The following is a 25756-nucleotide window of genomic DNA, read 5'->3' on the forward strand; positions in this document are numbered from 1 at the left end:
GTTCCAGCACCTCGAAGTGCTCTAGGCTCAATATCGTCCCTTGAAGCGTATGCCTTCGATTGCTCCGAGGCAAAGTACGCACGCGACGTCTCGGAAGGTACGCGCCGCCGCTGCGTCGTGCTACAGGCAGTGTCTCGGCATGATATTCGGTCAGATCGCGAGTCGGGTGTAGAGCGCGTCGAAAGCTGGTCAGGTGTTGCAGCCTACGAACAAGACTGAAAAAAGAGTGAGACGTCTGTAAATGCTCAATTGGGCAGGGTATACCTGACTGGCGGGATTTTGCCGACGGGCAATGTAGCCCTACCACACCGTGACAGCCAGCGTCCGCATCAAGGCGAAGCAGTGGTTACAGCGAGAAGATGGGTGCACTCCGCTTCGGCCCGGCGTTACGCCCATATGTAATGCCCAGTGAAGTTGTGTCGACCTTGAAGATGCACTTGACCTAAGAGCGAGTGAAGAAAATTGCATGCAATATTGAAGGAAAGCTCTTAGGCGTCACATAGGCCCTTTTGCAAAGCTGTGACACAAAAGATCTATGCCGCAGACTAAAACTATCGGGTTTGGCGGAAATGATCTTTGATTGGCTGAGGGGCACTCCACTCCACCCACCGTCTCATGCAACTGGAGTGCGTGGCGGCGTGCCGCATGCGAGAACAGTCACTACGCGCTTCACACACTTAGTGATGCGCACCATGTCAGCCTGAAAACCGTAGGGCAATGACACTTCGCGCTGGGCTTATTGTTGAAAGGATCCGTCTGAAGGCGCGGAGCCCATTGTTAAGAGTGGATCATGCCGCAGGATCTGGACCGTGACGCGTCGCAGATTTCAGAGCGGAGGTTGGACTTCAAACATGCATTCTTTGAATGAGATTCGGAATGGCAGACCGTAGTTTCTTAGAACTTGATGACAAATAGGTTGTCAATCTCAAGCGGCTCCTGCACAGTTGGCCAGAAGAAACGGTGTTTGGTGCGCTAAACGGAGCTCATTTTGTTGAGGCACCCTGAGCCTGACAGGCGGCAGAATCCCCAAGTCTTCCCAGCCCATGCCGGTATTTGGACACATCCATCAAGGCCTTTGGGAACGGATGAGACAGGGCCGTTGACGGTCCCCCTTGACCTTTCCCACACCCTCACTGTCGGATAACCGACGCGCTATGCCGCGCGAGGACAGGACGCACGCTCCAAGCTCTAGGTCCGCCCGAAACCTGTAGGGCTCTGACACCGAGCGAACTTCACTGCGCGGTTCCGTACAAGGGCGTGGAGCCCGTTGCAAGGAGCCACTTGTGATTCGGTTATACTCTACATGTGCCTACGTTGTAGGTAGTCTAAACCCGAGGAATTGAATATAAAAAAGACCCCTAAATCGGCATCCAGGAGCCACAACTTTATCGATGGGACTGCGAGCATCCTGTGGAACCCTGCACCCTGGTTGGCGGCACCGACTGCCCGGCTGAGGGCGGCGGGCACAGACGAAGGCAGGGCATCTGAGGGTTGTCACGGACCGAGATAGGGGAACCAGAGCCGACATGCCGACGAAATTTTTGAACCAAGTATATTCTGTAAAGCTCTCCAGACCGCTGCGGGAAGGCATCCATTTATCGGAGGCTCGTTTGCACTCTACATTCACCTACGTTGTATAGTGTATAAACCCGTCGAACCTGAACTGGAGTGCTTAAAATTCGGTCTCCGCCGATTGAGGTGGCGTTCGTTAAGCGCTCGACTATGTCCGTCGTGAATACTATCTTATGTCAAATAATCAAGATTCTGATTCTCGGCTTCTGTCTACAGCTCAGTATTCTTCATTCGCTGATTGGCATACACCCCTTTTCTACTAATCATCAATCTCCAATCAACAAACATCGCTGAAGCCAGGGACGCAAGCAAAGGTGCTATCAAAAGGCTTTGCAAAACCACCAAAGTGAAAGCGTTAGTAAAACTCGGGGGAGCGGAAACCCTGTTCCACTGGTCTTATACGGACGAGGCGAGTTCGCTCGCTTTCACTCTTATAGATGGTCTCTTGAGGGATGTACCGTTTTCCCTCTTCCGCGTCAAACCAGAGTTCAAGATGAAACAATGTCCATTGAAACTATACTCTTCGTACGCCTCCTCCGCATGGCTGCTTTGGATATTGCTTGTTTGTGCTGCGCCGCGCAACTTTACAGTTTGATGGTTCTCAGTACGTTCACATGGTCATCAGTGTGAGTGGTGAACGTGCTGAGAACTAACAAAGACCACATACGCACTATACGATGTGTACATGTCAATTTTCGAATAGCCTTGAGCCAATTCTCACTGTGTCGCACCGGTTTAGTGTTACCGCAAGATACCGTCAATGTAAATTTGGGGCGTTCGTGAACACAGCTGAATTATCAAAATGTTCTCAGGCCACCGGACAAGGTCAGTACGCTCCAAAACCAACTCCGTCGTTAGCCTACTTGCGCTGCCGGCGTTGGCAGTAGATAGGTGATGAATGTACCGAACACAAAGATCATACAGCTCAATGTAGTGTCAACGTAAGGGTACCTCGAAACACTGTGCAGATTTACCGGTGTACCCCAACTCATTCAAGTTTTCTGCAGATTTACCTGTGTACCCCAACTCATTCAAGTTTTCATGTGTTAAACAGCCACCCTACGAAGCGCATTTGCCTTATCATGGGTTGCTAGACCCCCTCACATTGCTCTCAAGGCTCAAGGTCCCGCACTGCGACTTGAAAGGTGTGTCCCCCAGATAGCCTTCTGTCACTCCAAATCATTACAATCGACAACGTGGATTAGTGGTACACGAGTAGTACCATGAAGTGGCCGGCGTGAGGTCCTGTCCGACAATGTGCGTCTTTCTTTGACTGAATTAAATCACTTAACATGCTGGGAACTTCAGGTCAATGCTTGAGAAGTACTCGGAGGGTTTTCTCTCCGAACTCATGTGCATCTTTGTTTGCCTGAATCCGACCATTTACATGTGTGAATCCCAAACGTGCAAGTGGTCTGCATCTTCAAACTTTCGCAAGGCCTCCGGCGATGTTTTTCTCCGACGTGAAGGTATTCTTCATGGGGCCCTACCTTCTAGCGCACAATACGCGACAATCGTTTTTCCTGTGTGATTGTGCGGTCCATCATGTCTTCTTGCAACATGCAGTTCAAGATTTGGAATGGCGCCCATGTCAGGATGGTCTCGTGCTTTACCACATCTTTAAGGTTGTGTGGATTGATCTTCTGTCTGGTCGTGTGGACAGCGCCAGGGACATGTCAAAGGTGGTCTCCGCTGTAGCATGGAAGTGCTGAGAGCATGCAGACGCTGCTAATACCGCAATATAAAGTCAAGGAAGTGGGTAGTGAAGCCCAGTATCTGGCAGTCGGCTTGTTTCTCTGTTCTATCAGACTGACCTATATTACCACTTCGATATGGTGACGGCTACGATGCTGTATACCGTAGCCCTCTGGGGGTTCCTCCCGATCCTTACCTCGGCATTGGTCAACGATTGGTCGATAGCCTGTACCAGTGGATATTGCTTTTATGATATCGACGGCCCCGTCACAGGCACATTGTACATAGTGAGCCTTCCTTTTACTTGTAGAATCGCACCCTTTCCTGATGCTCCACCCAGGCCGGTGACTCAAATGCTATCTCGGACATCACCACTGCTGCCGGGTGGACGATCCTCGACTGTGATCCGTCGAGCACAAACCAGACGATCCGGGCGGTCTGTAGTACACCCTCCGCGGGGTGCGACCACCTGTTCCAAGGCGGCGCAGTCGGGACTATTGTGCGCCTGCCTGAAAATGTACGTCCAGCACCAATACACTTCGTGTGACAAGTGACGGAAGGTTTGTCAGTGTGGATCAATGCCTTTTGCCCGTGTGGTGGATGTACAGGATCATGAAGACCAGACAATCTCCTCGACTGTACGCAGGATGTTCCCCAGGGACGATGTGCCGACAGTCCTGGCCTTGACTGTGGATACGGACTTCAGCGCTGTGAATCCGCAGGAGTGAGTACAGCGCGTTATTTCCGTGTTCATCCACTCACGGCCGTTTGTTAGGAAGGGAAGCGTTGCCATGAGCATACACGCATCGTACGCCGGGGGGACGGCTACAGGCGTGCGTGTGGGGGGCATCGAAAGTGCGTTTCAACCCGCTATCAAGCGACACAGTCCGCTGATAGTGGCACTTCATAGAGCGCGTAGAGATCGGGACGAGCGCCCCAGCTTTGACAATAGATGCACACGGCAACCTATTCAACGAGACCCTGACGTGCATCTCAACTACTGTGAAAGACACATCCATTACTTGCGGCATCTCGCTCGGCGTCGACGTGCAAGCAACTCTCACAGTACTATACGGCATCGAATTGAATGGCACACTCATTCCACCGAATACGACAGACTTTTCGATGTATGCAGGTGTGCGCCTATGCTTCTAGCATTATGCTTGACTACATGTTTTCTGACAATCATTTGGTGCAGGTCTTGACGGAGATCTGGATGGAACGATACTCGTGAATAGTTCAGCTGAGGTACTCCACGCATCCCCAACGGCTCCATGGCAATGATTATGTTTGACCTTTGGATTCTTCAGGCGGCTTTCTCAACTGGCTTGATCACTTTGTACCAGGACACCCTGCCTATCTTTACTATCCCTGAGTGAGACATACACGAAATGGATATGAGAGCAGGTTATTGATGCACTTCGACAGCATTCTCACTTTTGGTCCCTCTATCCAAATTGATGCGGAAGGGACCGCCGATCTTGATGTCCAGTTTAATGCGGCCGTAGAATCGCGCTACACCATCGACAATGCTACGTTCGTCTTCAATGGGCCTCCTAATTCCACCTCCGGTGGGAGCTTCGGAAGCTCCGCACCCAGTGCGTATGCCTCCGGATGCATCTGGTCAAATACTCACAAACCTCCGTGGTTAGCTGTAAATATCACCGCCGTGGATGCCTCTGCTAGTGCCTCCGTTACGGTGAAGCTGGTGCCGACTGTAAGCTACATCTTCACGCATACAATAACTAGCTCATCAGTGCGTTAGCTCCTGTTCGGGCTCACTGCACTAGCCGACAACATCGTCGGCACGATCAACTTTGAACTGGAGACGTTTACGACCCTCGATCTGACGTTGGGCACCGAGTCTATCTCCGGCTGTGGCAATTCAGCCAACAAGACGTCAAAGGGCTGCGTCAGTGTACATAGCGGAGTCGACGTCTCCGCAGATGTGGACGGGCAGTTTTTTGATCTCTTCCAGGAACAACATGATTATCCGCTTTACAGCAAGAATTTCACTGTTTTCCAGGTACGTTATGTGGGAGAATATAGAGCATGAATACTCACTCAGTGCTGCGTGAGCAGGAGCCGTTGGACAGCTCGGAGGTCACTAATTCCTCAGGAAGCACAACTGGGAGTGCGCCTGGGAGCGCACCTGCGGGCACCAGCACCCCTCAAGGAGGCAAAACAGGAAATGCGATTTCACTTCGCACATCACCGTTCCTGATCGTTATTCTTGTCTGCGTGACCTCACTTGCGGTTTGATACCAACGACTTTGTTCAACGCATCAGGATGTGATTTGCCTCTTGCAGATGTTGAGAAGAGCCGTTGCTATGTAGGACTGTCGTGTTGTAGGTCCTCGTTAGTTCTGATATATAGTTGACTATGTTACGTTTTGTTCAGCCTCTCTTGGCAATACATCATTTGATTGAATTGCGAATGGCGAGTGGCGATGTCGAACTCTGCTCGGTCACTGCCGGGCATCGCAATCGATTATGCATATATCCAGGCTGGAGGATGACGATGACTGGCGGTTTTCCATACAAACGGACTGTCTCCGCGGTCCTCGACGAGAACGGACCTTCGAGGAATCTTATTGATGCACCGGCTACAAAATGACCCCGATGTGTCCTCGGGGACATTGAAAATGACCGACTCGTAGTCAAACAGGCACGTCTTGCCCGAGAGCGGACTCAGGCCAAGGAGTTATAGTAGCAATATTTGCGATTACATTATTTCCACTCAACACTTCCTAAGCGACGATGAGTGGCGTGACCTGTGATAGCTTAGATTCCTCCAGAGTGGCTTGAAGTGTACATCCTTATAAAGTTTGGAGATTCAGATGTAATAGACGCCAAACATCCCAAAATGCATAATCGGGGCCAGGCTCCTTCCCGCCGCTGTGGGAGTTATAGGGGACTTCATCCGAATAGCGTACTCAATGTTTTATCTTGTGTATCCGAGAATAGAAGTCTTGCCACAGATCATGTGCCATCTCATCACGTGCATATCATGTGATATCCTATTTGAACCTTAATCCCCTATAACTCCCTACAGCGGCTGGCACAAAACATCTACAAATAGCGGAGGACCGGCGCCGCACATCCCATATGAGGCAGGATTGATTCCCGGATATGATAAATGTCATCAAAACATTTTGATTGCATCAATTGAGATCATTGCAATCCCCCCTAAATAAGCATAACAGCAATGCGCAGAAAGCCCATTGCTCGCAACACTTTCCATCTTGGAAGCCATATCTTCAATGTGACAGTCGAAAACCTGGGTCGCAAATGCATTGAGAGCGCTGAAGTGCCAGCCAGGCCGAGGATGAGTTCTTCAACGAAGGGGTGTTCACTGTTGCATGACGCCTTCATCAGTCAGATTGAGCTCGACAGGGATGTGATCCTTTGTGTGAAAGCCAGATGTAGAAAATTCATTAGCGGTGTGAAAGCTATAGTTATTGGTCACAAAACTGCACCAAGGACGACGAGACACGACGCGCCTTAGGACGCGAGAAACGCTACTGTACACGGGACCGAGATAATTATGTAATGATGGCCATTATCCTGCCTTCCTAATCGAGGTGACATGCGCCGCTCCTCCGCTATTTGTAGATGTTTTGTGCCAGCCGCTGTAGGGAGTTATGGGGGTTTAAGGTTGGGACTCGGAGTTTGATTTAGCCTCGGATGTAGCCGGATTGTGGCGCAAGTGTGGCAGATGGGCTTGCAGGACTTAGCTTGCGTCAAATTTGTCGGATTGAGCCCCTATAACTCCCACAGCGGCGGGAAGGAGCCTGAATCGGGGCTTGAAATCCTACTCACTTCCAAACTCGGTATTTTTGACAATCTGTCGAATCTGGTTACGAGATACTGTTCTCCGCAGACCACGGACACTACCACACTTAACAGCCTGCCGTACCCGATCAGGGGGCGTCACTTTTGACCATATGCTCGGCGAAGATATCGATGATTCAGTGACCGGCTTCCCATGCTCATTCTTGCTGCTTACGACGCCTCATCAGGTTCGCGGTGCTCTCAGTTCGCATCTGTCACCGTTCGTGGGCCGTTTGTTATGTGTTGCTTTGCTCTTAGCACATTTCCCCTTGCCTTCATATATATATTTGCATGATCTAACTTGAAGATGTCACGCTACGCCGGATAATGCATGTATGGATCGTCAGGCACATAAATCTCTATGCAATGCAAGAACGGAATGACTGCTTGTGAGCGCTGAATAGCATTTCTACCACAGCGACTCTGAACACATCATCTCAAGACAGCACAGGGTGAGCTACTGCGGATAGTTTGGAATACACTTATCGAGATTCGCAACCGGCGGCTCAGACTCAATTCTAAAGATTTCGAACACACAATCATCATTGGAGCATCAAGATGGCCCGGTGTAATGTTGTAAACTCTCGGCTGCAGACTGCAAGTATTTATATCATCGGGCTGGAGTGGAGGACACTGTGTCTCGCTGTGCATTATGTCTATCCCCGCCTCCCCTCCTGTTATCTTCGCGGCAAGGTATATGTCAGGCGAGTAGTAAAGGCGCCCAATTGCTTTGGCGGATGATCCTGATTGTCGTCTGCAGCCGTGGCTGTCACAGTGTCTCTTTGGGACCATGTTATCCGATTCGGCCAGGAGTTTGAACTACTGTGGAGACAGCGCAAGACTGTGCATACGATGCTTCTGATGTTCGACATGTACGGCGTAGAGGGTAGTATGATATACTTCGCCTTCGGTGAGCCACGCAGCGCCTCACATAATGCAGCACGTACTCATTTTCCCAGTCTTCAGTGGAGTGAAAAGACCTTTGTCCGATACGGTATGTGACTTCCCGCCATTTATCACCGTGCTTCTCTGATTTCTTTGTCATGCATCTTCTTGTCCCCAGATGTAAGTGCCAATTGACTTGAAATATGTTGCCAACTGTAAAGCCCGTAGATGCCATAATACAGTACTCTATATGGGAATATACGGGACGATCAGCATCGGAGGCTCTCAATGTAAGCCTCACGACACTTAAACTCATTAGATTTAGCCAACTGAAAGACCTCAAGTGGCATTAATACTTCGGGTATACAGCCTATGGGACAACCGCAAGATTGCTAAAAGACTTCTCATTGGCGGGTTTGTTGCATGTTACAGCTTGACAACGGCATTTGTCGTCCTCTTCGTCATTCAGGCAAACAGAGGTAATAGTTTTCATTTATCTATGCCGCACTCGTGGAGATTGACGGTTGCTCCAGACGGCATCACCTATTCGGCAGCCATAGATTCATGCGTACTCGGGAACTCGACTTACCTCACAGTTGTGTTGGGTGGAATGGTATGTATTTCTAGTGTTATGCTTCCATGTTTCTCATGATCTACAAGGCTCTCTTTGATCTTCATGTGATCGCTCTTCTCGTCGTGAGCACACTGGGCCGGCCCCGCCGAAACGACGCAGAGATTGTCAACAACTTGAAGCGTGATGGGTTTCTCGCATTTCTGGTAAGCCTTCTATGCACACTGTTCCTACCCTGATCCTAATCGGCTCGCAGGCAGTGTTAGGTGTGTATCAGATATTATGCCATACAGTCAGGAAGAAGTTATGATGTTGCAGGACTTCGTCTCATCCCGTTCATACAAAATATGCTGGAGAATGTATGCAACGGCAATTCAGTCGTCGTTCTGTGTTGATCATATCTTGATCATATCTTTTACAGGCTAGCCAGACGTTCACCTCCCTTTTGTACGTGCTGATTAAGTAACCTTCGAGATAATGACCAACCATTGCTACAGCATCATATGGTCGCTCAATCATATTCTATGCAATCGGCTATATCTGGAAGCGCGGCTGGTAGAACTGAGAATGGTTTATGCATGGACACATACACCAAGTCAGTCGATGATAGTTCGAGAGGATATACAACTAGATATCGTGTACTAATTTGGGTCTGCCACTATCACTGTTCTGGGCCTTGATTCAACTGCACACTAACTGGCTTTTCATAATAGCATGTACCCATAGCGTTGCCATCGCCAGATGTATACGGATGTTAATGATACGAAACAACTTCTACAATTCTCCATCCCTTCCACTTCCTTGAGTTCAGGCGGACGATTTGGAATGCGGGTCTGTGGGTAATACTCGGCTTTTTAGATGAGCAGACAGCGCAGAGTCAGTTCATTATCAAATTACCCGTCTCTGGGGAATCAATGAATGAAACGTTGCAGAAATGCGTATCACGGTTTGACACAGAGCGCGATCATCCTGCGAAGCCGGGTGAGCTATAGTGTGAGCTACGAAGGGCAGTGTTCATGAGACGATGAGATCGCGAGACGGTCACGGCCTTACTTGATCGACAGACCGCAGTAGGTATATATCATTACCACATCACGGTAGGAGTTACCTGCGGTAAATTGAGAAGTCTGCTCTCATTATGTAAGCCTCAGGGCAGCGCTCGGACATCAACTGACGCACGAAATTCAGCGCGGAGTCTGTGCCTCGATCTGCTCGGAATCCGCATTGGAATCCGTACTGTGACCACCCTTATTTCTGTGAGGAGTTTGGACGCCGACCAACCTCAGTACTCTGGCCGGAAGTGGCGTGGGAAGATTGTCAAGGACAGATACTACATTCTATGCGTCATGAGAAGTGTTCTGCAAACGACTGTAAGCTTACGATATTCCGGGTTGCGCCACCTCTGCTATTAGTCCGCAAGGCCACTTCGTCCAGAATGAACATCGGACTGTTATACACGGTATCAATGCTGAGAGCATGGAGATGAAGCTGCATTGACATACATTTAAAAGTAAGGTGTGCTCCGTAAACTCACTAGGAGTGTACCTGCCGCGAATGATTTGACATTTCTATCCTTGTGATTGTAGTCTCCGAGTCCGGACTTAGTCGCGCTCTAGTCGCTGTCTGCCGGGTGATCAATCGCGCAGTGGCGAAGTTGCCAGGAGGCGGTAAGCGTGGCTTCCCTGATTTAGCGAGTCCGACAACACCGCTGTGACATGGGAAAGATGACTCCACAATTCTCTATAGCTTCTCCAACTCTGGCGTGTGTCAATTTAGGAACATAACAGGTAGTGTTTGAGGTTGTAAGTCTCATTGCCAAAACTCTGTGCATCGTGATGAGATTGAGACCTTCATGCTCCGGCTCTGGTAGTTCGAGAGTCGAGACAGATTTTTTGAAGTCTCAGGATCGCGGGTAGTGACATATCAACGGTGTCATTACAGGTGAGATGATTGTGTCTTTTCAGCTTCGACTTGACTGCCGCCCGCTGCTTGAGGTCAGGTAAGCACCCCGGCTGCATACATACGTTACTGCGGAGATGTTCTTGATATGCTGTGTCAGTTGCTTCGAGGACTGTCCACTTGGCAGTCATGTTGTTCGGAAGTGACGTATCAGAAATATAGCGATGCCTACGAGATATGCTGTTAAACCGTATTCGCGATTTTACAATTGCCACATAGTGAGCGGCTCCCGTGAGTCGTGAGCCCCGGTGACTCCGTGTCGCCTGTGTCTCAGGTACGTGAGCTGTCACCTTCTAGCGGTACCTATCTATCATTTTATATCGTTATACGTCAGTCTCTACATATACCGAAAGACATATGCTGGCAATAGAAACATGAGTGCATACTAGTGCCGCCGTCTGCGCTGATCACCCGCCCGTCTAGCATCTCTCGGATCTGACAATGGCCACCGATATTGAGACTCTCGCGGGAGGGTACTTCATCGAGGTCCTCCTGGCAATCATGTACGAAGCATCTTGTTGCTATCCTTCTGTACAATCCGTTCGAGATCAATGTTGGGCAGGTTGTACGGCGTTGCGATCACACAAGCATACGCGTATTGGTGGGACTACCCAAACGACTCAAAGCGGTTACGGTGGACGATTGTTATCCCGATGTAAGTCGCGTTTACTCTACTCTAATCACCACCTGCAAAATTATTCAGCGGCTTTGCTCCACAGGATCATGGAGACTCTAAATACCGGTTTTAGCTTTGCCGCGATGTACGAATATCTCATCATCGATTTCAATGACATAGAAAAGATACAAACTATTGTGTGGTACGTGGCACTCTCCGGTACTTGTGGATAGCTTCATATATAATGGAACAGGAGCTATGCAGTACGATCTGCGAGTATGAAGTTTTGTGCTTAGTCGCTTAATACCATGTACCATGCATTAGACATCAGTGGTCCTAGCGGTGTGTTCAAATTGTCTCGATACGTCCCAAACAATACATGATCTACAATCCGTGCAGATCCTCAACACAGCGATTGTTCAGGGGTAGGTTCTATCGACAATCGAGTTCTCGCGTGATACACCACGATCATGCCTCTACAGGTTCTTAATTCGGCGCATTTGGATACGTGCGTGGGTCGTGTACCTGGGGTGCTGTTCCTTCGTCTAACAACTCTACCGTAGTGAGCAGACACAACACCGCTATGACAATCATTCTGGTAATGTCGCGAGGTCAATCATCAAGGCCTAGGTATTGAATGTAACCAATCATGCAGGCCATCTTGCTCGTATCTCGAGTGTATAAGTTGTCAACGACATATCTATTGCCCATTCAGTACTTATTGACTCACTGCAATCAGCCGTAGACCTTGGTGGGTACTATGACATAGATTCTCTTCTGACACCTACTAATCGTGGTCGTATTCCAGTTGCTGCAGGCTACATGTAGGGAATTCATTCGCCTGTGCAAAAGTCGCATGCCGACTGCATTATCCGGGTTCAAGCTAGGCAGCTGGAAACTTTACCGAGACACAAAGATGACGTATGTGCGTGACATCAACCCATCAATGTATTCCTTGCCCCATCTCGTGAAAGTTTCTGGCTAACAGACATACCCGTTGCAGGGCTTCGGAACTTGCAGTGTGATCCTTGCAGCGACAGTAGATCTGATCATTGCGTCGATTTTGATTCTCAATCTGCGGCAAAGCCGTACTGGGTTCAATACGTGAGGATAATCATACGCGCTCATCTCGCCGTTGCATAGTGTTGAACGTGATTTCTAGCACAGACCGTATGATCAAGTGGATCCAGATGTACGTGGTTAACACTGGAGCTCTGACCATGTAGGAGGTCATCACTGCTGCTGAATTAGTCAAAATATGCTTATTGCTTTGTTGTAGGTTTGTTTCGCTGGCGACTGTTATTACCGTGCGTGGCAAGGGTTTAGGTGTCGATATCCGTAGCACTTACGTCCTGAGAGGCAGTTTCAGCTACACAAGGGGAGTCTCTCCTTTGCTGGTCTAATCGAGGTGCAATGCAATCGTGTGACAATACAGTAGCAAATTCTTCATAATACACTCACAATTCGCGTGTTTTATAGTGCATACGATCACATTCCTGGCAACGTTTGTGCTTTGCTATAAGGTGTTGATGATAGACTGAAAAGCTGATAGGCTAAATGCTCGTCAACGCTGGAGAAGTCGCCGGAGGTATGGAGTTCACGAGATTGTGTCTATGGAGCTCTCTCCTAGAGTGACGAGCGCTCAGGCGCAAGGGAATCAAGCAGTAAGTGACCGCCAGTACTGAACATATTTAGGCTACACTGATAATGTTGTGTAGTCACAGATCGAGATATTGACGATGGTCTCCAAAGTGACCGACAACATGCTCTACCATGAACATGGCGTCCCCAAGCCGCCTGTCTCGGGCATCGTCATAGAGCCAAGCAAAAATCAGATTCTGAAGGATGATGATTGAAATGTATACTTGTCTTGTAGCACTTCGACGGTGACTGCGCAAACAGTTGAAATAGATCCCGCTCGAATGCGTCACTTTCAAGGAACGCTCAGGAGACGAAGCCAAAGTCCGACGTTGTTCCTAGAAAGACCATATAAGGGTAGCTTATCCCGAAAGAGGTAGCCCTATTCTAGGGCTACACGCACGATCGGGACTGAGGGCGTTCTTGTTCGCCTGTTCCTCCTCGAGCTTGCCCCCGAAACTTATGACTTGACCCAAGTCCTCGATTCTGAAAATGGCACGAGAAGATGCGGGTGCGCTGATACAATGCAATACGAAGCTGCTATTGTTGATTTCGCTCTAGGAACGGACTACCTCTACCAAATCAAGTTACTTTCTGCCCTGCGGAGCGGTCTGTCATTCACGATAGATTTACGCGTATTTATCACTCACATTGACCACAGGCGACCCCGCTCGAATACATACATTCCTCACAGAACTGAGCAAGGACGGCCGCAAGTCAGTGGACGGCGACAGCGAACTCGGCGCGGCAGCTCTTCATCTGGCCATCCGTTGTGCTTCCAGTGCGTCCCCACATTCTCTGGGTATTGTACAGCAGCCCATACATTTGCAGCCGACACTATTACTCTTCTCCTCTCTCACCGCGCCATCTCGCCGAGCGCGGTGCATCCACCCGGCTCCGGAACGACCGCATTGCATCTCGCAGCATCTCTCGCGCGCGCGGACGTCGTCAGCTTACTGTTGGAACAGGACGGAATAGATGACACGCTCCGGGATGCTCAGGGCAGGACGTGCCTGGAGGTTGCCAAGGGCAAGGACACGGTTCGCGCTATTCACGGTGAGTACTACCAATTACGCTGGTACATTCCTCGTACAGTGCTGCTGCTTGTGGGCAGCTGCAGACCACTCCGCGGAAATGCGAGTCGATTGCGTTTACGGCAAACGCGCGTGGCTTCACTGCGCTGGTTACCGTTCGTGCATGTACACGGTGTGCTTTTTCCGAAGGGACGACTCCCTGCGATCTCTATGTATGACGACAGGCTGGTCGTGGTGCCCTTTGGCAGCGTGCTCATGGGGTGTACTTGGTCTGCCCATCTTGCAGGGCTCGGATGCTCTCTTCACTGGCAGTCCTAGGTCCCAACACCCCGACTTGGCTCTAGGCCAATGTCTTCAATCAGACCCAGAGCACCAACGAATAAAGCACATACCTTACGAAGACATAGTGAACTGATGCGTCTGTACAGATTCACGCACATTCCTTACGGCGTCGTATCGGTCTCTCCTGAGGACTTACATACTATCTCCGTCTAATGCGGCCCCACCGGGCGCTCTTATCAAGCTGCTCTCTTCGCCGCGGATCCGGCACGTCGACCTCTCGTACCTTGACGAGTCTTCCGGCCGAACCCTTCTGCACGAAGCCGCGCGGCGGAAAGACCTGCGGCTAATCGAGCTCGCTGTGCGTGCGGGCGCGGACGTGTTTGCGCGTGACCGCAAAGGACACACGGTGTCGGAGAGCGCCGGGAAAGATGAGCGCGTGAAGGTCTTCCTCAAGCAATGTGAGCGTATGCTAGTGCCTGGCGAGCGGACGTCGCTGATAGGTATCGTGCTGGGAGCTAGTCACGAACCAAGACACGTCGCTCCTGGCGAAGGCCTCCACCGAGCCACCTGAGCTGCGGGGATACCTCAACAAGTACACGAATGTTGCCAAAGGTTACAACACCCGCTGGTTCGTCCTCAAGAACGGCGCGTTCTCATGCAAGTGGTCTTCCCTGGGACGCTTGTTGAGCATAGCACTCACTGTTCGGCAGATTTCCGCCATCAGGACGACGAGGGCATCGCGTGCCGCGGATCGATCTCCATGAAGACCGCGGTGTTGCATGTGTCACCCGGCGGCGCGGGTACGCGCTTCGAGGTGCACTCGAGCCCGTCGCGCGGGCACCACGGCGTCCAAAAGTGGTATCTGAAGGCGAATCACAGGGTAGAGACCGCGCGATGGACACAGGCGCTGCAAGCGAGCATGCAGTGGGCGCGCCGAGAGGCGGAGGGCGAGCGCAAGAGCGGCGAGAGTGATGCGACGGCGTACAGTGGGACCACCAGGGGGCTGGCGTCGAAAGGCACGGTCGCGCGTGTGAAGAGTATAGTCAGCGGGAGCTTCGGGTCGACGGCAGACGATGTGTCCGGCGACGACAACACACAGGTGCAGGAGCCGCCCGACAAGGACGCGCCCGAGCCCGAGGACCACGAGCATGAGCGCGAACAGGAGCATTCTTCGATGGCCGAGTCGACGGAACAGGGCCCTCCGCATGGAGGGTCGTTCGAGCTGCAGGGCAACGCGCTCGTCGCGCAGGTAGAGCTGACCTCGCAGCTCCTCTCGCAGGTCCCAGGTGGCAACGAGTCCCCGCGGGCGGCGGAGCTCAAGCGCGCGGTGGAGGACACGTTCGCGTCGATGCACGGCATGCTGGGCGAGTACGTGCAGATGGTGCGCGAGCGCGAGGAGTGGTACCGCACGGCGCTCGAGCGCGAGCGCGAGCGGCAGAACGTGTGGGAGGAGAGCCTGCAGGCGGTCGTGAAGGAGGGCCAGCAGATGGAGGACGAGCTCCGCATGCGGTTCCGGAGGCGGAGCCGCACGCTCGACGCCAGTTTCCTCACGATTAGTCAAGGCGACGGCTTTTTCGCGCTCGCGGGTTCGGAAGCATCTGCGGGTGACGCGCCGTCGCCGGGCGCTCTCAACGCGTCTCCCGAGTCGATTTCTACCCCGAAGGGTCCGCTGATGGTCGCGCGCCGGCCGCTGTCGCAGCAGGCCTCCAGGTCACCAATCCGGGCGATATCTGCTTCGAGCGTCCGCCAGGCGCCACCCTCGCCCGGCTTCCAAGAAGCGGAGGCATTCGTGGATACGGACGAAGAGGACGAGTTCTTCGACGCGATCGAGACCAATAACCTGCCAAACCTCGTCGTCAACAAGTCGTTGCTGTCGAACGACGACCACCTCTGGATAACGGTGCACAGGAACCAGTATCAGGGGTACCTGAAGCTGCGTGAGCGGCTGGCAATTGACACTGACAACCGGCCGCCAATGAGCCTGTGGGCAGTGTTGAAGAATAGCATTGGGAAGGATCTGACAAAGATCTCCTTTCCTGTCTTCTTCAATGAGCCTACCAGCATGTTGCAACGGATGGTGAGCCTATATGCGCTCTGAGCGCTCTGCGCTACACCGATACTGATGGGGTGTGTAGGCTGAAGATATGGAGTTCTCTGAGTGCCGTAAGTGTCTGCTTCGTGCTGAGCTTCGTGGAACTGAAGGCAAGGGCCCGGACAAGTCGACGCTGCATATGCCGAGAACGATCCACAGAAGCGGATAGCCTTTGTCGCTGCGTTTGCAATGTCCAACTACTCATCAACGATTGGACGCATAGCCAAGCCTTTCAATCCTATGCTGGTAAGTCAGCCAAATTAACCCGCCCTCTGACCAATCACTGAATTTGCTATCAGGGTGAGACCTTCGAGTACGTCCGTTTGGATAAGGACTATCGCTACATGTCGGAGCAAGTCAGCCATCATCCACCAATGTCAGCTTGCTGGGCAGAGTCCCCGCATTGGCGTTATTATGGCGAGGTACATCCAATTTGTTGCTTCCATGGACGTGATCTGACGGGACACCATCAGGTTGATGCGCAGAACAAGTTCATGGGCAAGTCTTTCGAGATCCGGCCTACTGGAATTGCTCATGCAGAACTACTTTTGCCTGAGACGCGCGCGCCAGGGTATCCGAAAGCTAAGGGGCCTCATGTTGAAGGCAAGGTCATCGAACACTACAGCTGGAAGAAGGTCACCACGAATATCTCGGGTTTCATCCTCGGGTCTCCGACAATCGATCATTATGGGGACATGGTGGTAAGCATTGATCGACAGCACGCTGTGATATGAGACATTCCTGACCTCCTTTTAGATCACAAATCATCGTACCCAGGACAAGTGTGTACTGACCTTCAAGCCTCGTGGTTGGCGAGGCAAAGACGCCTTTGAGATCTCGGGTTACGTGGCGGATGCGGAGGGAAATGTCACGTACGAGATTGCCGGTCGCTGGAACAGTCAATTAGTGGCGCGTTCAGTAGGCAGCGGTATCGGGCAGCTTCACCCCGATGTCAAAGTGAGCGGACCTAGCTCTCCGGCTGCCAGCATGGAGTACATCTTGCTTTGGCGCAACTCCGAGAAGCCCCCAGCGCCCTTTAACTTGACGCCTTTCGCGATCACCCTCAATGACTGCGGGGACACACTAGGGCCATATGTCGCACCCACAGACTGCCGCCTGCGTCCAGATCAGAGGGCGTTCGAGCTGGGCAAGTACGAACGCGCCAACGACCTGAAGAACAAGCAAGAGGAGTACCAGCGTGCAACACGACGTGCGCGGGAGGAAGGACGCCTGCCTCCTCACAAACCGCGCTGGTTCTTAGCACAGACTGAGCCGGATACCGGCGAGAGGGTCTGGACTCCCTCTATGATCAACAATGAACTTGAGTACTGGCTAGAACGAGATAAGGTGTGGGAAGGGAAGCAGAAGGAACAGCCAGCGTCCTGGGAGGGCGTGGATCGTATCTTTATTGAGGATGAACCGTAGCGATGCCTGTTGTACAATGACGGACATACTAATTCCTAGGGGTGGGATGTATTACACGAGTAAGTAATGATGTACAAAGTGTCTTAACTACTGTCGTTATGAATTTTATTGCCAACGCGAGACCACAGCGGCCTCACCAATCTAGCTTTTTGTCCATCCCGCCACAGCCGCCCTCCTCCGGTCCGACGATCTCTACACCACCGTCGACGAGTGCTGCTGTTGCATGGCGGACCATCCACTTGCTCGTGCCGATCACTGAGTCCAATTCTTCCGCTTCGGGGAGGAGTAACAAAACATCGTCGCCCTCAACCATGACATCGAAAGAGAGAATGCTGTACGCATCATCGTTGAGGCATGCGCCTGACTTCAGTGTGAAATTACGCTTGTGCATGGGACCTATGAGAATTCGTCAGTGTATGGATCATACATAAAGCTGGCAAGCATACATGATACATAAAGTGCTCCTGTTGACGGGTCATCACCAACGATTCCATGCTCCAGGACGAAGGCTCGTTTGTGCGGGCACATCTGTGACACGTGTTCTGAATGTGCGCTCGTATGTAGATGTCCAAACAAGAATCATTACCTGCTGCGTAGCGAAGTATCCTCGCCGGGGGACGTGGAAAATAGCGAGCTGACTATCGCCGTACTTGACTGCGGCAGACCTACATCTGGATGAGGCCCGAGATTATCTAAGAGGCGGAATGCAAACATACGTTGTACCCGCATCGCTCGGGGTGAGATCTTGCAGCTTGGCCATCTTCCTCCACTTCCACTCGGTCTTTGGAGTCTTGATTGCGCTTTCACGAATGTGGGTGGCAGGGAAGCTCTTGGCCCAGTTGGCAGGGCGAGGTTGTCCACGCTCGACAATGTCCTCTACTTGTGGACGCCGCTCATCCTGGCTTACGATCAGAATATACAGATTGGCCACGGAAGACATACACGTACGGTGTTGACGAACTGCCGGAATTGCTTCTGTCGCTCCGGGTCGTCTACGACAGCTTTCCATTCATCGTAGTACGTGCCTACAAGCTCCTGCATCTCGCGCTCGAGGTCTGCGCAGATACCGAGCTCGTCATCAAGGAGGATCCGCTTCAGTTTCTGGTGCGCCATCAGACCACAATCTGATGGTATATAATCCATCGAATCTCATACCTCGATTCCCCCTTCCATCTCATCCAGCCAACGGGCGGTCCGCATGAGTTTATCCGCCGTGCGAATGTAGAACATAAGGAAGCGATCAAGGATTGTGATTACCTTGGACGGCGGTACGTCGTTGGCAAACAACGTGGCATGTCGTGGGGTGACACCACCGTTGCCACAAATGAAGACTGCGGCCACGGTTTGGCGATCAGGTACACTTAGGGAGTGGTGAACACGCACTATTCCAGCCCTTGTCTGTTCCAATCAACCCGAAGTCTTTGCCTTGGGCTTCGGCACATTCACGGATACACCCGCTCACGCCGCCCTTGAGTTTATGCGGTGACCGGATGCCCTTATAGCGGTCCTCGAGCTGCACAGCAACTTCAACGAGGTCATAACGGGCTGAAGTGAATGGCAGAACGAGACGACTTACGAGCTACAGAGTCGCCAACGCCGTAGCGACACCATGACGTGCCGACACACGACTTGACAGTACGCAAGGCCTTACCTATACGAAGAATGATGCTCAATTCCAACGCGCACAAGAGATCTAGCGCGCACCATAAGCATGCCCGCTCTCGAAGCCAGCATCGATGAGCTCCTTCCATATGGAAGGTAAGTCGGCCTTCTGAGCCCCGAACATGTCCACACGCTGGCCGCCGGTGATCTTGGTGTACAATCCATCTGCGGTGGGTCATTAGCATGCTGTGACAGACGTCACGAGAAGGCGAAGTACATTTCTTGGCGACTTGACCAATGGCTATCAGCTTGTCGGGCGTGATCTATGCGCAGGGACGAGTCAATGACGCAGCACATGGAAATTGGATTCGAAATCGCACTTCGCCTGCAGCAATTCGTGGGACGACGGAAAACGTTCCTGCATCGAAGGTCAATTTCGATCACGCAGGGCGATAATGCCTTTTGCCGCACCATTTCTCTGAATATTGGCCATGAAGCTAGGCGAACGTCAGTCTGGATATGCTCAAGACACCCGGGCCACACGGCGACTTGCCGGTCGTTCGTATCCTGATTTCTGCGCATATCTGTCAGATACCGCGTCCAATCTCATGCAACGGATGCAACTTACGCATGGTGCACCGGCTTCATGACGTGCTCGTTCCACAGCGAGGACAGAATGCTCCCCACGACCGGCTTGCAAAGCTCACAGCCGACAGAGTCCTTGCGCACGCCGGCCGCCTCCATGACGAGCGGGAACGTCTTCAGCTGTTTGATCCTGCGTCCCTCGTCAGCGTTATCTGCGGTCCTCAGCGCGAAGGAGGGCGTACTTGACAATGTTGAACAGATCAGCGCGGGACAGGGCGAAATGCGGGCAGAGGTTGTTGCTGACGGCGTTCCCAGCCTTCTTCATCTCCGCCTGCCGCCAGAATATGCGCGTCAGCGCGTGCCAGGCCATGGATGAGAGCGCTCAGGGCTTACCTTGAAAAGGCTCGTCATGAATGGCACGCCTGGGACAGAAAGTGAGAAAGATTGGGCGAGCGAACAAGGGTGTGAGGCGCACATCCTCCGCATCCAGACCCCGCCTTGGTCTTGTTCTTCACGTCGTTCAGAGTCTGAGCGCCGTTCTTGATGCACTGGACAACGTCGCCCTTGGTCACGTTCTATGCGCCACGCTAAGCACATGCAGCATCCAGTCATGACATATCGGGAGACGTACGTGGCAGCTGCAAATCTGGGCATCATCGTCGAGGTCAGCGCCGGCGTCGTCCTGATTCTTGCCATTGCCGAGGATGAACTGCGAGGGCGGGACGTCTAGGGCTTTCTGAAAGCAAGTAATGCTAACGTCAGCGGGCGGAGAAAAGTGAGACGAAGGAAGTAACGCACTTTTTTCTTGACGAGGGCGACGAGCTTGATGTAGTCAGACGTATCGCCGACCATCATGCCTCCGAGAAGGTACTTTCCGTCGCCGCTGAAGATGTACCTAGAGTGACGTCATCGCTAGTCAACACAGACGGAAGAGAAATCATATGGATATGATAGTTGACGCACTTCTTGTACACACCAGCGAAGGGGTCACGGTACGTCAGGGTCTCGATCGGACCTTCCGCTGCCGCAGCGACGCCGTGACGCCGTTTCTTGGGCGACGATGCATCTCGAATTGGCTTCTCCGACGGCGATCTTGGCCTGTCAGAGGTTGTTTGACTGGCCTCCTTGGTGACTGTTAACGATGCCTCTGTGGACGGTGCGGTGACCTCCCAGACGCTCTTGCCTGAGCTGGTCTTCTCGCGAGTGATCGAGACGGATTCTGCTTCTGTGGATGTTTGCGCGGGCAGCGACACAGAGGTCTTCGTGAGGGTCTTTGGCTGGCGTTGCTCCGCAAAGAAATCCCCAAACGAAGCGACCTGCCAGCGCCGATGAGCATCACAACGTAGCCATATACGCGATACCACCCACGTCGACGCCCATGAGCTTGAGCTTGGTCGACAAGTCCGGGTTGTTCATCTGCCTCGGCCGGAAGCCGCCCACGGCGGTCTCCGTCTGCGTGAAGTTGAACGCGAGGATGTCCGCCATCTCGACGCCGGGCGCGATCAGCCCGTACGTGTTCCCGCGCCAGCTCGCGCACTCGCCGATCGCGAACACGTCGGGCGCGCTCGTGCGCAGCAGGTCGTCCACGACGACGCCGTGCGCGGCGGGCACGCACCGGATCCCGCTTGCGCGCGCGAGCTCGTCGCGCGGCGTGATCCCGATGGAGTAGATCGCGACGCGGCACGGGAGCGCCGTCCCGTCGGAGAGGTGGAGTGCGGAAAGGGTGCCTGAGGCGTCGGTCTCGATGCGCGCGATGGACGTGTTGCCGAGGAAGGCAACGCCGAGGGCCTCGATGCGCCGGCGGACGATCTCGCCGCCGTGCGCGTCGAGCTGGCGCGAGAGCGGGTATGCCTGGCGGTGTATGATGGCGACGTCGCCGATGGTGTCGAGGTCGTAGACTGCCTTGGCAGCTTCGAGGCCGAGCAGACCGCCTCCGATCACGGCCGCCTGCGAGAGGTATCAGCCAATGTGTGCACACAAGGAGAGTGGTGTGTAATTTACTTTGCTTCCTTTGATGTCGTCCTTGTCGGCATACGCGAGGAGCCTGTTCATGTCGGAGATGTTTCGGTAGACGAATACTCCTGGGATGTTGACGTCGACGTAGCTAGGGACTGTTGCGGAGGAGCCAGTAGCGAGTACACAGTAGTCATAGTTGATCACTCTGCCTTTGTCAGTGGTGACGTTGTGGCCCTCGGAGTCGATTGAGGTGACCGCCTCGCCGACGTGGAAGGTGAAACGGTCTGGGTCCTGCTCCGCATACCATTGTGCTACAGAGAGAGAAAGGTGAAGGTATAAGCGTCGATAGACGTTACTAAGGATATACAAGGGCACCTGAGTTTAGGTAGAGTTTCTCGACGGAGCGATGTTGGAAAAAGTCGGTAAGGGCGACACGATTGTACGCGACTGGGGAAACGCATCAGCGCATCAGCGATCACGATCGGCGGTGGCGGCGCATCAGCCTCTGTTCTCGGCTAGGTCGACTCACGGTGTTCCTCTTCCCCGCAAGTGACAATCCGGTACTGTCCCCGCTCGTCCAGATTCAGCACCTTTTCGATAAACGCTGCACAGGCCGTCAGGGTGCAATACACGTGACAAAACAAACAGACCCACCGATGCCGACCATGCCCAGGCCGACCACGAAGATTGTCTTCCGCTGTGTCTCTGCTGCCATCTTGCTTTCGTCTTCTCGGGGGTGCACAACACAGCTCTGCGTCTGCAGCTTCACGAGCGCGCTATAGATGAATGCGAGCTGCGGGGCGCCTCGGACGGTCCAACGTGGGCGCGATCACACAAGGTTCTCCTTCAACACAGGGCTCGTTCTGATCTTTGTGCCTTCCATTTCAAAACCCCGCACAGACAGAAAAAACTGTATACCCACCCGCTCAGGGGATTCCAGTCATGTCGCAGATAAGTAAAGCGCGGGCCGCAGGCTACTAGGCACATCTCTTATCTCTGGACACCGCCTCTCCTCTTATCGCCCGGCGCTGTCATAACCTATCTGTCCCGCAGGGCGCATCACGTACTTTCAAGGATGAGCGCCTATTGACTTGAAGAAGGGGCTTAGATATGGACGCCGTTAATATTGGCGGCAGCCTTATAACTGAACGTGAGACCTGCGTGGATTTGCGTTTGACGTGTCTACTGTTGCGACCATGAACGTCTGGAAGACACTGACCCAAGTCCATGTCAACCCCGCCAATGGAAAGTGTACCACTCTGCCGCTTCTCCATCTGAAGAGCCAGTACGCACTCAACTTCCATCTGTGAGTCTGTGAACGCGACTTCTACACCATTGCGTGCATTATACTCATACTTCGACTCGAACGCGCAGGTCATGGCTCGGTTTCTGGGTTGCATTGTATGTCGTCAGATACACGTATTGTGCTGAGGCGTTACAACCTTACACTACCCCGCTAGCCTCTCCTGGTTTGCGTTCTCGCCATTGACTCCGGAGGCGGTCAAGACCGATCTCAAACTGACGACGGCACAAATCGGTGCGCGCTGATCTCTCGCATACGCTAATTTCGAGGTCCGACTTACAGAGTGCAGGCAACTCCAACATCATTTCGCTATGCTCGACCCTCCTGGTGCGCGTCATCGTCGGCCCACTGGTTGACTGTACGTACCGTTCCTGCACATCGCACCACACAAGTAACGAGCATCGCACAGGGTACGGCCCGCGGAGAGTCATGGCCGGCATCCTCATCATCGGCGCCATCCCCTCTGGCCTCGCGGGCACGATCAGCTCCGCGAACGGGCTCTACGTCGTCCGCTTCTTCATCGGTCTGCCCCTCCCTCCCGCTCTGCGCTTCCACCCGGGCTGACACCGCGCGCAGGGATCCTCGGCGGGACGTTCGTCCCCTGCCAGGCGTGGACGTCCGCGTTCTTCGACACGAACGTCGTCGGGCGCGCGAACGCGCTCGCGGGCGGCTGGGGAAACTCGGGCGGCGGGTTCACGTTCATCATCATGCTCGCGGTGTACGACGCGCTGCTGCGCGACGGCCTCGCGAAGCACGTCGCGTGGAGAGGTACGTCGTTCCCCTCCTCTCGCCGCTCCGCGCCCGCAGAATGCTCACCCGCGTTTCCGTTCCTGCAGCGTCGTTCGCGATCGTGCCCGTGCCCATCCTCCTCGCAACGGCCGCCGTCACGCTCCTCTTCGGGACGGACCACCCGAACGGCCGGTGGGCCGACCGCCACCGCCCCTTCTCGCTGCGCGGAGCGGACGAGGAGGTCGCTCAGGAAGGGCAGGAGAAGGAAGTATCACCGAGGAAGCCGCACGACAAGGCGGCAGCGCAGGAGGAGGCGCTGGAGGTCAGCGTGGACGTCGCGATCGCCGAGCCGGACGAGACCACGCTCAGCATCGGCGTGACGACGAACCAGGGGACGACGCTGGACGTCGCGGCGCAGGTGCTCATGGCGCCCGCGACGTGGCTGCCGACGCTCGCGTACTTGAGTAAGTCGGCGTTCTCTGCGAACGGGTGCATGCGAGGCTGAGCGCCGCCGGCACACAGCGACGTTTGGCTTCGAGCTCGCGATCGACGCGAACCTGTCGAACGTGCTCTACGGCATGTACAAGTCCGAGTCGTTTGGACAGACTAAGGCGGGCTATGTATGTCTTCGATCGTGGCCCCGGGGCTGCGCAACGCTGACTTTGACTTCAGATTGCGTCGATCTATGGACTGATGAATACCTGGTCGCGGCCCCTTGGTACGTACATCCTGCACTCTCCCAGTGGTGGCCTTACCCTTCGACCGCTTGCAGGCGGCTACCTCGGCGATTTGATCTACCGTCGCTATGGGGTCACCGGCAAGAAGTACCTGACGCTCGCTCTGGGCGCACTTGCGGGATTCATGTCGCTCGGTCTCGGGCTCTACATTGACAGGGGAGAGAAGCCTTCGCGTGGGTAGTCAGTCAGATAACTGTGCGACTCTGACGCTGACATGGGTGGTGGGCAAGTCGCGGTGGTCATCGTCATGTTCGTGATCATGGGCATATTCATGCAAGCGGCCAACGGGGCCAACTTCTCGCTCGTCCCGCACTGCAATCCTAGTACGTGATATACCATTCAGTGTGTTTACAGAGCTCTAACGTCGTGTTCGCAGACTCGAACGGTTTCATGGTGCGCTCTGGTTCTGCATGACGAGCCGGGACCGCCAAGCTGACATCCGCCCCTCTCTTTTCGCTAGACGGGCATTGTCGGGGCCGTAGGCAACCTTGGCGGTGTTATTTTCGCGCTAATCTGGCGCATGCAGCCCATGCCCTACGGCAAGGCGTTCTGGATCTCGGGCGTCTTCGCGATCGTACGTCCGCTTTCCCTTGCCTGCCCGCCCGTCCTCAGCCCCCTGACGACGTCGTTCCTTTTCCGCCAATTCGCGTGTGTCGATATCGCCGCCGGCATTCTAGGGCCTGAATGCACTCATCGTGCCGATTCAGCCGCCGCGGGATAAACACTGATCGGTGCCTTCGTTTTCGTCGTGATTGATTTCCCGATCACGATCAAAATGACTCGGATTGGCTGTTGCAAGGCTGCTTGGCTCGAGCGATGCTGTAATTTTCCTGGCTATATGATAGACTTGACGACTGCGTTCCTGCGCAAGGAGATCTCGAGAAGTCACCGGTGTCTTATTGCTACGTAATGAGGTATCTGTAGAGTCTAATCGGCTGCTCAGGCATCCCGGGTGTCGGGCTCCACTTTGGCGGTGGGTTGTAGATGTCCCTATCTGTGTATGTACTGCTCGGCTGTATCGCATTCGCATGAAGAACACTCCTGACCCCTGTAGAGTCAGTTTTGACCGTATTCCAAATTGCCGTCTATCACGATCGCTCCGCATTCCCCGCTTCTTCCGACACGTTGTTCAAACGCTTGTCTCGAGGCGCGGGTCGTTATCGCACCAATGAGAACGGCGCCGACTGCCGCTTCCTCTCCGTATCTCAAAATGAATACCGACTGCTTGTCCGACGGCTACG

At 53.4% G+C, this 25756-nt stretch overlaps 5 protein-coding genes across 5 annotated transcripts; 4 read left to right on the forward strand and 1 right to left on the reverse strand.

Annotated features, from left to right (window-relative positions):
* Nucleotides 1-3404: 3404 nt before the first annotated feature.
* Nucleotides 3405-5884, forward strand: POSPLADRAFT_1127548 (hypothetical protein; the record flags this gene model as incomplete). The annotated part of the gene is made up of 11 exons (XM_024483640.1): nt 3405-3554; nt 3608-3784; nt 3876-3991; nt 4043-4122; nt 4178-4402; nt 4466-4515; nt 4578-4642; nt 4696-4865; nt 4920-4984; nt 5033-5293; nt 5669-5884. 11 exons carry the CDS (start codon nt 3405-3407, stop codon nt 5882-5884), a joined length of 1575 nt encoding a protein of 524 aa, XP_024344980.1.
* A 1775-nt stretch (nt 5885-7659) lies between these two features.
* POSPLADRAFT_1127690 (hypothetical protein) lies at nt 7660-12988 on the forward strand (the record flags this gene model as incomplete). The annotated part of the gene is made up of 19 exons (XM_024483653.1): nt 7660-7702; nt 7862-8095; nt 8215-8276; nt 8614-8763; nt 8851-8916; nt 8979-9004; nt 9369-9538; nt 10144-10224; nt 10499-10551; nt 10940-11019; nt 11079-11171; nt 11266-11338; nt 11615-11640; nt 11961-12057; nt 12295-12324; nt 12412-12439; nt 12612-12636; nt 12685-12796; nt 12851-12988. The coding sequence occupies 19 exons, from the start codon at nt 7660-7662 to the stop codon at nt 12986-12988; spliced, it is 1587 nt and encodes a 528-aa protein (XP_024344981.1).
* A 274-nt stretch (nt 12989-13262) lies between these two features.
* Nucleotides 13263-17697, forward strand: POSPLADRAFT_1064458 (hypothetical protein; the record flags this gene model as incomplete). Its single annotated transcript, XM_024481805.1, has 12 exons — nt 13263-13281; nt 13332-13379; nt 13432-13551; nt 13602-13826; nt 14233-14544; nt 14606-14743; nt 14797-16163; nt 16222-16249; nt 16306-16424; nt 16478-16600; nt 16652-16879; nt 16935-17697. 12 exons carry the CDS (start codon nt 13263-13265, stop codon nt 17601-17603), a joined length of 3396 nt encoding a protein of 1131 aa, XP_024344982.1. The 3' UTR covers nt 17604-17697.
* Nucleotides 17698-17736: 39 nt separating this feature from the next.
* POSPLADRAFT_1043314 (hypothetical protein) lies at nt 17737-22413 on the reverse strand (the record flags this gene model as incomplete). Its single annotated transcript, XM_024478276.1, has 25 exons — nt 17737-17999; nt 18050-18131; nt 18190-18268; nt 18320-18501; nt 18552-18704; nt 18759-18934; nt 18987-19127; nt 19180-19254; nt 19308-19430; nt 19483-19528; nt 19586-19623; nt 19677-19702; nt 19759-19779; nt 19834-19980; nt 20033-20121; nt 20184-20212; nt 20266-20365; nt 20422-20526; nt 20589-20685; nt 20754-21106; nt 21159-21737; nt 21792-22057; nt 22122-22193; nt 22276-22350; nt 22401-22413. 25 exons carry the CDS (start codon nt 22411-22413, stop codon nt 17737-17739), a joined length of 3330 nt encoding a protein of 1109 aa, XP_024344983.1.
* Nucleotides 22414-22942: 529 nt separating this feature from the next.
* Nucleotides 22943-25243, forward strand: POSPLADRAFT_1043315 (hypothetical protein; the record flags this gene model as incomplete). Its single annotated transcript, XM_024478277.1, has 14 exons — nt 22943-23052; nt 23121-23147; nt 23207-23283; nt 23339-23407; nt 23459-23572; nt 23626-23817; nt 23886-24242; nt 24301-24398; nt 24451-24496; nt 24551-24688; nt 24746-24838; nt 24892-24908; nt 24976-25089; nt 25193-25243. 14 exons carry the CDS (start codon nt 22943-22945, stop codon nt 25241-25243), a joined length of 1503 nt encoding a protein of 500 aa, XP_024344984.1.
* Nucleotides 25244-25756: the final 513 nt, after the last annotated feature.

The sequence above is a fragment of the Postia placenta genome, assembly GCF_002117355.1.
Source record: "Postia placenta MAD-698-R-SB12 unplaced genomic scaffold POSPLAscaffold_1, whole genome shotgun sequence".
NCBI lineage: Eukaryota > Fungi > Basidiomycota > Agaricomycetes > Polyporales > Adustoporiaceae > Rhodonia > Rhodonia placenta.